This window comes from Aptenodytes forsteri, unplaced genomic scaffold, assembly GCF_000699145.1.
Source record: "Aptenodytes forsteri isolate BGI_AS27 unplaced genomic scaffold, ASM69914v1 Scaffold46, whole genome shotgun sequence".
Lineage (NCBI taxonomy): Eukaryota > Metazoa > Chordata > Aves > Sphenisciformes > Spheniscidae > Aptenodytes > Aptenodytes forsteri.
The window spans coordinates 1551188-1564488 of NW_008794774.1; the positions used below are offsets into that span (position 1 = coordinate 1551188).

Sequence of the window (13301 nt, forward strand, 5' to 3'; positions counted from 1 at the left end):
ACAGGTTGCCCAGAGAGGTGGTGGATGCCCCATCCCTGTGGAAACATTAGGTCAGGTTGGACGGGGCTCTGAGCAACCTGATCTAGTTGAAGATGTCCCTGCCCATGGCAGGGGGGTTGGACTAGATGACCTTTAGAGGTCCCTTCCAACACAGACTATTCTATGATTCTATGATATTATCAATGGGTAGAAAGAAGTAATTTCAAATCTCTAGTACATGCTTCTTAAGACTTTCTAGGAATCGCTTCATATTGCCTACAGTCAGAGATGAGACAACTGAACAAAACTGGCCTCATGCCCCATTCTAGAGTAGCAATTACAGCATTCCACGTTTGTGCAACACCATCAAGAGGCAAAGTGACCACCAGTGTAGGATTACAGTTTGGCAGAGGCTTAGTTTCTTGTTCATTTATATTTGCTTTTAAACAGGACCAAGTGTCTAGTGTAGAATGGGGCTCTTCATTTTAGAAAGCGCACAGTTATTATTCAAGCCTCACTGATAATATTAGCCTTCTTATGGCCGCCAAAGAATTGCAGATAAGGCCTATATGTAAAATCCAACCAAATATTCTCCATATAGCTGTAACAAAATGTAACATAGTCCAAATTTAGGTCCTAATCAACTTGTGTAGTAACACAGGTAAAGGAGTATTTTTTTTTTAAAACAATATTCAAAGTATTGATTTCCCTGGTAGCATGAAAACAAACGCAGCTGTCAAGTAATTAAAATGCTAGGCAGACTGCATATTTTCATTGTAGGAATGTTTACTTAAAACTTGAAAGAGAAGCACTCATTACCAAATGCTAAGACCAATGTATTAAACTTATGAAGGTACACACACAAAATTTCAGAAACACAATAATGTAAAATTCCAGGTTGAAAAAAATATAAAAGGATAATAAATTACTAATTCATTCCTGTTTTCAAGACAAATTATCACAGCATAAAAAGGCATTTAATATTTGATTTATGTTGCTTTTTTCACCATAAACTGAAGACTGAGAAAATACTTAAAATTATGCAAATCACCAAATGGGTCAAAACTCCATTTGTGGTTTTACATCTAACACTGATATTTCAAAGGGCTATAATACTTTTCTTAGGTGTCAGTGTTTAGGGTCACTGACTATTATAGGGTCAGAAATTTTAGCCTCATCATGGTATTTGTTAGTTAAAAAAGGGAATCAAATATTACAGTTTAACTGTATGTTGTCCCTACTCCTTAAAATACTCAGTCCTTTCTTACAGCTACAATGTAGATTTTTTTCATATTTTTACTATCTACTATTTAAAAAAGTAATCTAATGTACTGTGAAATTTGATACTTTTAATTACTTTGACTAACATTTTCTGTTTTGCCTCTTAGATTTTCTCACCCTTCTTGGAATATGTTAATTTTCTTTAAGGGTACCAAATTTCATGGGTCATTTACATGAAGGGGAACCTGGCAGAACTTTTTAAGCCCAGGTGTCTGACTTATAAATTAACAAGTAAATTTATTTGCAGTTAGATTTTTTCCTCTCCTTCTTCCCCCCATTACACAACTCCTTTTCCAAACAAAATCCTGTGAAAATCTTGAGTCTTCTGTCAAATAGACCTATTTCTGAATTAAACATTTTGTTCCAATGAACTTTACATAACAATTCAGAATGGCTGTCCAATTGCTGTTCCTGGCCTTTCCTGACCATGTACTTAGTTCTTTTGTCTGGACCAGTGACACAGAAAGGGATATTTTTCTTGAATTACATGACATATAATGCTAATTAAAATACCGTCTCTTCAGTGTTGAGACAGGTAGTTCTACCAGGTAGCGGCAGGTTTTTTTTCAGCTATATGCTTCTACAAGGCAACGTGAAAAATTGTAAGTGATGTTACAAAAAATCTTGTCAGAACTGCTATATGAGCTTCAGAGGTGGAACAAACATAAGCAGATTATCATATGCAAATTATTCAGGGCAATCATTTAAATTTTCTAATACATTTGAGAAGCTCTTATCTGTATTATCAAAGCCCACGGTATGCAGCTGCAATAAATAAGGCAAGATCTAAACTTCAAACAGTGGGATTGCCTTTTTCTTCACCAAGCAGCTAATATTAAAATGGATTACACCTATAAATATTGTCCCTCCTGTATCCAGTGTCTTCAGGTCTGGAGTAGCCAAAGATAAGAAGCTGGTTATAACTGTAAATTAAAACAACTTGCAGTTTAACTAGTAGCATGTTAGGACTGAAATAATTATGACCTTGAATACAGTTCCCTACATCTTATGTATCATGTGCAAGCCCTGTCAGAGTTACTAAAGGCAAATTTTATTTTCATTTAAATTGTTTCACTTAAAAATATACACAATTATATTCTGGCCATCATTAATTCCTGACTGTCAACAATACAGAATAAACCGAAAATCTGTCTTTGTTCCACGAAGCAGGTTAATGGTAAGGCAGAACTGGTAAGAAAAGAAATCCTCTGAGTGAAACCCAGTGCTTCCTGTTGCTTTAGCACTTGGTAAAAGAGACACAATACCCAGGGCTAACCACCTTGGACAGTCTGCTTAAGTTAAACCTCTAAAATGTTCAAGTTATTGGAAAGCTTTTTGACAAAGAAAGATATAATGAAGTGCTCTCATTATACCCCTCTGCCAATCTTCTGGCAGTGAAATACTGAGGTTCCAACAAATGTCTGCATGTGGGCATTCAGACTGTAAATGGAAAAGAAAAAAAGGGAAGCTTTAACAGAGAGTTCTGAAAATTCTCCCGGAGAACATAAAGTTGAACTGATTTTTTATCCCACATTAAGCATTTGGCAACTGAAACTCAATAATCAGATATGTTGATAATGTCATTGATCAACAAAAACCTCAATTCATGCATGGCTACTGCTATATTTGCTTTGTAGAATTAGTATAAGTAAACAACAATGATAATTTACTCTAGATAACACGTTGGCATACACACAGGGACCTGATGCATTCAGTGCTACAGGTGACCCTGTGTCAATTTTAGTGCATTTTCATAATGAATTACTGAGAATGAACATCAGAAGAGTATTGTCATTATAGGAATTTACTGGAATTACTTTAATTAACACTTCTTTATATTACTATGCAAAGATATCAGGAAGTAAAATTATACTGGATTTTAAGATTTAATTAGTTTAAGTTTAAAGGTCTCCTTACCTTCTATTGCTGAGAGTAGAACACGAGAATGGTCATACGCAATTACATTCGCATATCTATTCTTTGGTTTGTTTACTTCCAGGTTAGAGTGTTCCCATGTGAACTGCTGACCGGGATCAATAGACTTCAAAAGAGAAAGAGAAGAAAAGAAAAGGAAACTGTTAGTGAAGGACTACGTACTTGTTGTATTTATAATGATTACAAACCATATGCTCCCATCGTTTACTCTGGAAATATTTTGCTTTTGAAAGAAAATTATGACTTCAGGACACATTGTAACATATTATATCATATTATATAAAGTGTTTTGTATTTATGCATCTGAAATTTCCATCAGGAATTTAAACGATAAGCTTTTCAAATCCAAGGCTTTCTCTTCAGAAAGGCAAGGGTATGCTATCCATCTTTTTATCATTTCACTCAGTTTGGCAAGTGAGGGGTTCTAGCATAACAGAGAATGAAAAAAATGTCAGAAATCTCAAAAACACTGGGATGAAGGGGAATAAATATTTTTATCTTTCTCTATTACTAACTGCACATGTTCAAACTATTCAGTGTCCTGTTTACTAAATAAACTCCAAATGTTCCTGAAGAAGTTTTCCAGAAGAAAAATAATGTTGTTTCTATTCTTTCATTTTGATGCCAGGCCGACACATGATACCAGTGTTGCTCAGGGAACCAACTGCATATCATCCAGGGACAACATAAAGAGACTTGATTTTTATTTCCTTGAGTCATAAATAAGAGAGCAATTCAGGCATATATGAAATTTTAATGATCTCCTATTTATACACATAACTATATGTCCCTAGAATCACTGTTTATTTCCTGCTTCCTTTATGTTCCAGGATGGAATTACTGAAGCTTGTTCCACACTCCTTCACCAGTAGGAAGACTCCAGGCTCTGCTACTTACTTTTACCTCTATGGTTGAGGTATACATACAGCTGGGTAAATACAAAATACATAACAGATGGTACCTCCTTATGGTGCTTATAGTAGTGGCTGTATGAAAGGTCATCTCATACTGAGAAGTCACAATTAATCACTTACTGTTTTACTTTCCCTTTCAGTAGCATTAGAGATCTTAAAATTGTTTCATCAACACGTATATGCAACTATGGTTTGCGGCTCATGCCCTTTACTTAATCCTGATAACAATCAGCAGCTCCCTATGCCAGGTTGCTGTAAATTATAAAACACTAATGACACAGATAAGCCTAGATGGGGCAGTTCACCAACACTATGTTCTCTTTCCATGAGTAGACCAGCAATAAAGCACAAGTCAGAAGCTCCATACTGCCACTACAGCATCAAGCCATCACTTTTACATCACTTATACTGACCCCTCCCAGGGTTACAAAAGCTACAAGTCCATTTTGTGTTAATGGAAACAAAATATGACCTGTAATCCATTAGAGTAGGTATCATCAGACAATGAACATGTGCGAAATTAATTAGTGTGATCTCTTAGGATTTATCCCATAGATTAATAATTACTACTTGGCCAGTCAGAAAACTGCTTCATTCATATGCATCTTTACATAACTTATACAATTTATTTATGTAACATTCAGAGAATGACTTTGCTTCTTTCTTGAGATTCTTCTAAAAAAATTCATTTTGCCTGGCTGCCTGATAGAGAGGTCTTAGAATACCCCAGCATTTCTGTTTAGGAAACCAAGTCCCAGTACCTTGTTCTATCTACTAATAGCCTAGACTCAATTAACTTTTATAACAGTTACCAGCTAATCTTCCTGAATTTTGCTAACTTTCATTACAGTCCTCTGGAGCTGGGCCTGGCTGAGCTCCCCTGCATAACCTAGCTGAGATCCGCTGAGCAGAGGAGTATGATGGTTCAGGTTCTGGCTCCCCCTTTGCATACTGTTTTACCTCCAGTAGCTGAGGCAGAGTGTGTGGTAGCTCATCCCTCAAGAGGAAATGAAATGTGACTTTTTAGAGGAATGAGGAAGAAATGAACTGCTTGGGAGCATGACGAAGGCCATGAAAATTTTACTTGTGGTTTGGATTATGATTCACTTGAGTTGTATCACTATGTGTGTTACTAACAGTTCAAATGGTGTTCTTAAATGGTTTGCAGCTCTGAATGAATCTGATTTCTTTTAGTTTCCACACATTTTTGACCCCAAAAAAGATTTTTTTCAAAAAAGGCAATATTTGGGTTCACAATCTTAGCAATTTGTGGGACTATGCTTAATGTATCTTAATGTTGATAGTATTAATATCTTACTATTATTACATTAGTATCTTAATAGACTAGTTATTAAGACTAGTTATTAAGAGTTTTACAAAACTGTTGATGGCTTTTTTCAGCCTTATTTTATTTTGTTTTCATATATAGTAACAACAAACTGTCACTCAATTGGTATTCTGCCACTTGCAAAAGCAGACATCACTTCTGTGCTGTGCTTAAGTATAAACATAGCAACCTGATCCTTCCAATATTAGCGCTTGGTCCTTCTCCGACCAAAACATTACTTTTTCTGACTACACAGTGAAATTCCTATTTATCAATAAAGCAAGTGATAAAATTTTACTCTTTAAAATTTTCATTTCATTTTCTTACAATTTAGTTTCATCACAGTAATGTTTTCCCATCCTCTGAGATGGATGGTTGATAGAATTTTGAAGTAGGTAAGCACTGCTTCATTTAAAAACAAAAATATTTTTATCTTTACTGCTAAGTGCTATTTATTTCATGTAAGGTGAAGAGAAATAATTTGGACCACATTTCTGTCAGCACTGGGAAGAGGAGAGTCGTATACATACATAGTATATTTAAGACATGTATTACACCTCTTTATCAGCTGACCAGCAATTCATCTAAATCATATGACTTGAAAAGCAATCAAACTTACATCATGACTTCTCTCAGCAAGAATCTCCTCTCCTTTCCTTTTTGAGTGAATGGAGGTGAATAAGATAACTTGTGCAGGATGTTTGCAGGTCAAGTTTTCAGTATTTTAGAAAGTAATTAGAATGGGTTGGGCTCAGAATTCTAGTAATAATTTAGAACATAAACATAGTAATTTCAAAATAAACAGAAGATGCTCTCAACATATTAGTGCATTATACTCTAAATAAATTTTTAAATAAAATCAATTATTTGACCAGGAATGAAGCACATCTACACTATCTATGACTACCTAATCAGAATTTTTGAGATGCATATACGCAAACATGCTAGCTAAAGAGCAGCCCACTGCCCCAGAATGAGGCAACACTGCTCTGCATTGTTCTAGATATATAACTGAAGGAGACACTCTGCCTGATCTGTAGGTTTTTACCTACAGTGCCCAGACATTCTGGAAATTACTTCACAATATAAGATGTCACATACTTTCTCTTCACACTTGACAAGAAAACTAGAAAATAACAATACACTGGCTGACTAACATGCTGCTAGTTTTGAGCCTGGACTGCAGGACTTGGGCTTTACCCTATCAAAAAGAAAAAGGATGTACACAAATTAAAAAAACACATAAATTATCTATTCATAATTACAACTACTTGCAAACATAAAGTTTCAGGTGCTTTTTTGCATATACAGTTGCACTTAGAAAATTATTGTCTAAGTAGATTCTTACCCATTACGAGAAAGAGCTTCAGTTCTACATTATATCTATTGTTAATGTGATTTTATAGATTATTAAGAATATTTTACATTTAAAGCTTAGCTTCAACTGTTCAGTATTATTCTTCCCCTTTTCACTCCTTACTGTTTAAGTGATCTAAAGCTGCTTTTCGATATCAAGAAAAAAATCAAACAGCAGCTTTCTCTGTCAGCTATTTGCAGAAGTAGATGAGGCTATGTTCAGCACAGCAGCATACTATATTCCCCATTCACTTCTTTGTATGATGTATGGCCAGATGGTGTAATTCAGTGATTAATATTTAGGCCCGCATGCAGACATAGTTAACATAAATTATGTGAAAACCAGGCAAATGGACTGAACTTTAATCTTTCCTGTTTTTCTCACCAATCTGAACCACTTTGTGGCCTTACTATCCCCACACAAAGCACTGTTTTGGCAAAAGAAAGTTAATCTATATTTCCTCAGAGTTAATAGCCACACTGGAACAAAGAGTAGAGTGGTATTGGCAGACACGTTTCAGAAGTGTGAAAGACCAATAACTCATGAATAACAAGTCTGTGCTAACAGTTTTAATGAGTGCTTTAATGGTTTAATGGATGGCACTTTAATAGGATTTCTAGTATATTCATTCTGAAAGCTTGCCTTCAGTAAAGCTGTCATTAACGAAGAACTGGATTTCTTCATAGCATAACTGTGTAGTATGGGTGCTTTGTGCAAAAGAAATAAAGATATCTGTAATGCTGTTATTACCCTCCCATGCTTTGACTAATCTTTCAGCTATTGTGTTCTAAATGGTTGGCTGCTGAAAAGAGTCTGATCTGTTACTGGGAAAAGACTTGAGCAATATTCACTAGTACAATGCACCACCCATAAAATAGTTCTTTGACTGTGAATCATGGTAACCAAAATGTGTTTCCAGAAGAACTTCGAACAACCCCCCTCCAGTAAACTCTGTACCTGCTCGTTGTGAAGTTTTCCTTTACACTACTTAAACAAGAGGCAAATGTTCCCTCCTGTGTCAGGAGTCTTCCAGGAGTATATCCTGGTACAGCACTGGGGAAGGAACATGAGGGTAGCGTGACAAAATGCTACCCTTCCTGGTGTAAGCTGACAAATGCCTGCCTGCCCTGGAACAGTGCTCTACTAAGGGTCACTATGCCAGCAAATTAAGAGCCAGCAGGTTTGAGTCTTTGTGTGTCATGGGGATTGTGAGTTACTGTGTAGGTTTCACAAGCCTAGAAGGGGAAGGAAGCATGTCTTGTAAAGAATTTCTCAGCACTGTAGCTGCTGTGTTTGAGGCTCAAATTAAATCATCAAAAAGCACTGGGTCACAAAGCAACCTAAGACCAGGTAGAGGAAGAAGAATGAAAAAGACAAATTTGAGAGGATGTCAATGCAAATAGACCGTGCACAACTGGAGAAAGTAGTCAGCTACCCATAAAAATGAAAAATTTTACCCGCTTTTACCAATGTCAGTGATTGTGATGTGAATTTCATATCATAGCTGATAATTCCATAATAGGATGCTACTGTATTATGCTGGAAACTTGCTAATAGAATGAGATTTACATACTGCATTACAAAAACATAAATGCTAGATGCATGAACTTTAATACACGATCATGGCAACATGCCAACTGGAATTATGTTTTCTTATTAAGGCAGAGTTCTTCACATCGCACTGTAAATGCTGCCGTTTTCAAGAGATAAGGGGAGACAAACCCACGTTTTTTGCATTACTAAATCTTCTTTGGAACTCAAATACAAGCTTGTATCCTGGTCCTAAAAACAGTTAAGAATGCACAGATAAGACATTTCCTGTTGACTCTCGAAGGAAAGTGAGTAGCTAGAAATACAACTAAGGCTTTTGCCAAACTCCTCTCAAGAACAAAGGTATTTCCTCTACAATATCAAGCTAATATTCCTATGACCAAATGAGATCATGTAAAACCTGATTCCAATGGAATCAAACAAGCTATATATGCATATAACTAAAGTATACTTAAGGAGGAAAATAACCATTATTTGAAAACATCTTTGAAAGAGAGTCTCTGTTAAATAAAAAGCTTTAGAAAACCTAACTTTTTAAGAACCAATCCTATTGTTTTGTATTTCTTTGCCTCCAGTCTTAAATGTAATCTGTTTATTCCCCATCTGCAATTAAAACCTTTGTCTGTGATATCATAATCAGTTGTGGTGGAAATAATTTTGTGTTGAAAACAGAGGATTACACTCAACTTCAGGTAGGTAATAAATATCAGTAGAACACTTGAGTGATGAAAAACCTTGCTTAGTTTAAATATTTTTGTGATTAAAGCATCCTGTTGTTTTGTTTTATATAGTACATTGAATACAGCAGCTCTTAAATGCTGAACTTTGTAATTGTCTCATATGAGACACTGGTGCTGCTTTAAATTTTCAACATATTTTCAAAGCACTGTCAATATTTATTTTTTTAACAAAGTCGTAAAGGAGTGAAATTCTTCGCTGACTCCTCCATTTCCCTGCATAAATCCCCCCAAAATATTGCAAATGAATCTTTCTAAAAAGCCCCCCCCAAACTCAGTTTTACCTGTAATGACCTGCATAGTCTGTCCTTGATTAATTTTTCTTGCTATAAGAAGTGGACTAGTTTTCTCTTCCTACACATATCACTGTTTTCAGTTGGGCAAAATAAAACTGACATTTATTACAGTATTTGACTATTTAAACCATCTCTGTGGAATTCCTTGGCAAAATACCATTAGGTATCAGACCAAAACCTAGCATCCTCATATGATAACACCAGCTTTCTTTTATCTGAATGTTCTTTCAATTTCATAAGCATAAACAAATGCTGTTATCCCAAGGAAGCATTCACAGCACAAAGGAAGCAGATAATACACTACTGTAAATCTTGATTAGTGCCACTTCAGATTCCTGCATTATGTCTTTAAATTCTCTATCATAACTATCCTGCTGGCTTGGATACTACCCTAGGTGGAACTAAGCACCAAACAACCTAGGTGAATGCAACAGCATATGTGCTATTAATAAGAAGACAAACAACTTTTCATTGTTCACTGACTACACTAATTGTTTCTCAATAAATGGAGCACATCCTACGAAAGTAAAGTTACAGAATACCAATAAATGGTGTTTGTAATGTTAGAAAGAAGAAACTATTGTAAAGATAAAGAATAGAAAACAAATTTTTGCTGAGAAGAAATTGATTTTTGCATATGAGTCACTATTACCTGTAATGATATGGCAGTCAAGTGCAGCTGTTTCTTTGGTACAGATTCATTCAGTAGGTTATCTGTTCTTCAGGGACTTTTAAAGTGTTTTATATTAATAATAAGTTTTATATATGCTTCTACTATATAAAATTTATTGTGTTTTAGTGTCCAGTGTTTATCTTGTTGCAGCTTCAGATACAAAAAGATAAATGTACTATATTCAGTAAATTGTCTTCTCATCACAAATCCTACCCGCTGATACTGAAAAGCTAAAATAAAACTTGTAATAGTACAGCAGTGTGGCACAGAGTCAAAATGCATCTTCACCTTTTCTAATACTCAGTGTTAAAGCAAAAGACTGGCTGTAATTTACAGAAAGAAGTCAGATGAGGAAAAACATTAAAATTATATACAACTTCTCGTAACATTAGTTAATCAGTGCACACACACATATACACAGTAAATCATGTAATAACACATAGAGGCCGGTAGTGTAATTTTTGTGTTGCCGTGCCAGGTTCTCACACAAAACCGGTATGAATCTGAATCTACTTCCTTAAGGGCGTAAAGCTATGATCTCAGGTAGTAAATTTGAAACTATTTTACACAAGACCCAGGAATCTGCTTTGGAGGAACAGATTTTCTGTTCTATGTTATAGGAGGAAATGACTTTACCAATGCATCTATTGTATTGCATAAAGTAGGCAGAACATTACTGTTCTGATTCAGTCTATCGCCATGACCACTTTTTATTGTTAAATTCTGAAGCCTGAGTTAAGAAGGAGATACGATATAAAGGTCAGTTTCTTATGAATATGGCTTTCTGCTTAGCAGCCGTCAAGTCCATATGGAGCCTTGCATTACATAAAAATCCCCCTGAAACTGCCAAAGTCAGCAAAAGCTTCATAACAATCAGTTGGGGTCAAAACCTTGTCTTTAAATTAGGGAATACAGAAGAACTATGTGACATAAAGGATATGCCATGTTAACAAGTTAAACCAACATTTTGCCAAGGCTTGGGGATTGCAAGCTAATAATAATTAATGAAGGATTATGAAAAATTTATTTTAAAGTAGAAATGAACTTTATTGAGAAGAGGACATAGTGCTATCTATGCTAAAACTACAAAACCAGTTTATCCAAGAGGTGAATTATAAGTTTATTTAAATCTTGCAATAGTCATAATCTTTAAGGCTTGGCCCCTGTTCTCCCATGAAATCTGGTATTCAAGGTAAAGTTGTGAGAGAATTATAATGATAGAAGTCTCCCCTGTACTCATGATCATCCCCTGTAAGAGCTGGGGTAGGGGAAGCCCTGAAGAAGTCATATGAAATAGTTTCTGAAGACTTGTACACGTAGGAACTCCTCCGATCAATGATGTCAAAGCTTAGAAAACATTACACAGCTGGAAGATGGTCTATACTGGAGAATACATTCCTTTTACCACATCATAGCAATGAAGTTCTACTTTTTTTCTTTTTTTTTCTTTTTTTTTTTTTTCTGAGAATATATAGTTTATACTATGCATATTGCTACTTACTTTTTTGCAATACCTACTTTCTCAATTTGCCACATTACCCTGGGCATTCCTTTCAGAACCAGAGTGAAGAGGGATGCCGTTTGGACTTATTTATTTCTTCAATGGCAATTTCAGATTCTTTCTCAACTAGATTTCACACAGCACAAAAAGGAACATATTCTCAGAAAAAAAAAAAACAAAACACCAAAAAAACCCCTGTTTGGGAAGCTTTGTGCCAGATGAATGGAGAACTGTGGGTTGAGTTTGGGATTATTTGAAGAAAGCAATCCTGTCTTCTCTCATGGTCCAGGTCTACAGAGAAGTTTTCCTTCACCTTCCCTAGGAGGGTACAAGGAAGTTAGGGCGTTTCAATAGGAAATTATGCCAGAGGATATAAATCAGCAGAGGAGACAGCGTGTAGATGTGCACCTTCTGTGAGAGAACTTTTTTTTCCCTTTTGGAAGTAGTGAAGAGTCAGGGAGGTTTCTGTCTGTCTGAAGAGAAAGTGGGGACAGGCAAGGAAGCAATACTCTTCTAAAAAGATAAAAACAAACTTGTATGCAATTTTGATCAGAAATTCTGATCAAAAGGCAGTGGATGGAACAGGAACAAGGATGGAACAGGAGCAGGTATTCAAATACTTCTGAAGAGCTGAAAAGGGTGCCCAGAATATGAAAAGATGTGTTTGAGTTGTGAAACAAGTAATTCTTTTGAAGTGGCAACTAAAGTAGGGTGTGCTAGAAAAAAATTAAAACATCCTTTTGAAATGGAGCTAACCTCCTGAAAGAAATTCTACAAGCTGGATGAGAAGTCGGTGTTCATCAGGAAACTATATATATATTTTATTTTACGGTATCACAAAGTTGTCATAACAGTTGTTGTATACCATCAGTCTATTTTTGAAGAATTTCATCCATGCAGTGTAAGAAATTCCATAAAAAGTAAAATAAAATAATGGAATGCCAAGGAGGAAGGGGCATTATGAAAAAAGAAATTCATCAGTGGTAACTGATGAAAAATGTTTGTTTCCTCAAATGGGAATTAACTGGAGGACTTTATTACCAAGATCAGTGGTTTCTTGCTGCATGTTACACCTTTAACTCTTGAAGATGAAAAATATCTCTTTTTCCTTCTGTGTCACCAGTTCAAACATAATCTGAAGTGATAATAACTGAACTGTTACCATCTGTACCCATTTCTGCCTTGGAATCGGATAGTTGCTTTTAAGAGACATTAGTGAGGACTGCTGCTGAAAGAGAAGGTCCCAATCCCTGACCACAAATGTTCCCACCAGCTCCCTTGTGCTGGCACTAGAGCTCACACAGCCATGTGGTGAGCTAGTTCAGGGAATTGATCCAACTGAGAACAGCAAAGAAAAATAAAACAATCAGTTTTCAGCTGAATCTATTTCCTGAGATAATCCTTGAACAGCTGCACATGCTCTAGTGCCAGGATTGGCACAAGAGAGACAACAGGAATGCACAGCCAAGACAGGGAGATGACTTACAGTGATCATCAAACTGCAGACTTAGTCCACTGCGTACACTAGACCAGTGAAAAGCAGTGCTTTTCACTAATTCTACTTCAAAATGGATGAACCTTGGACTAGATGGAAACAAAGTGGTATCTCTGAAGCTGGGATTTCAAAGATAAATGTTTAACCACCTTGAGCAAAGCAATGTGAATGAAGCTTGATGTTGACCTACAGTGGACCACATTTTAATCTTGAACGTCTGACCACTCTGCCCCAGATGGTACATTTTGTTAAAAA

The 13301-nt window shown here is 35.8% G+C and overlaps 1 protein-coding gene across 1 annotated transcript in view; it reads right to left on the reverse strand.

Annotated features, from left to right (window-relative positions):
- Nucleotides 1-13301, reverse strand: part of PTPRD (protein tyrosine phosphatase, receptor type D) — a 301312-nt gene that overhangs the window by 55368 nt on the left and 232643 nt on the right. The window contains exon 27 of the mRNA XM_019470759.1: nucleotides 3178-3301. Coding sequence (XP_019326304.1) covers nucleotides 3178-3301 — 124 coding nt within the window. The remainder of the gene's footprint in view (nucleotides 1-3177; nucleotides 3302-13301) is intronic.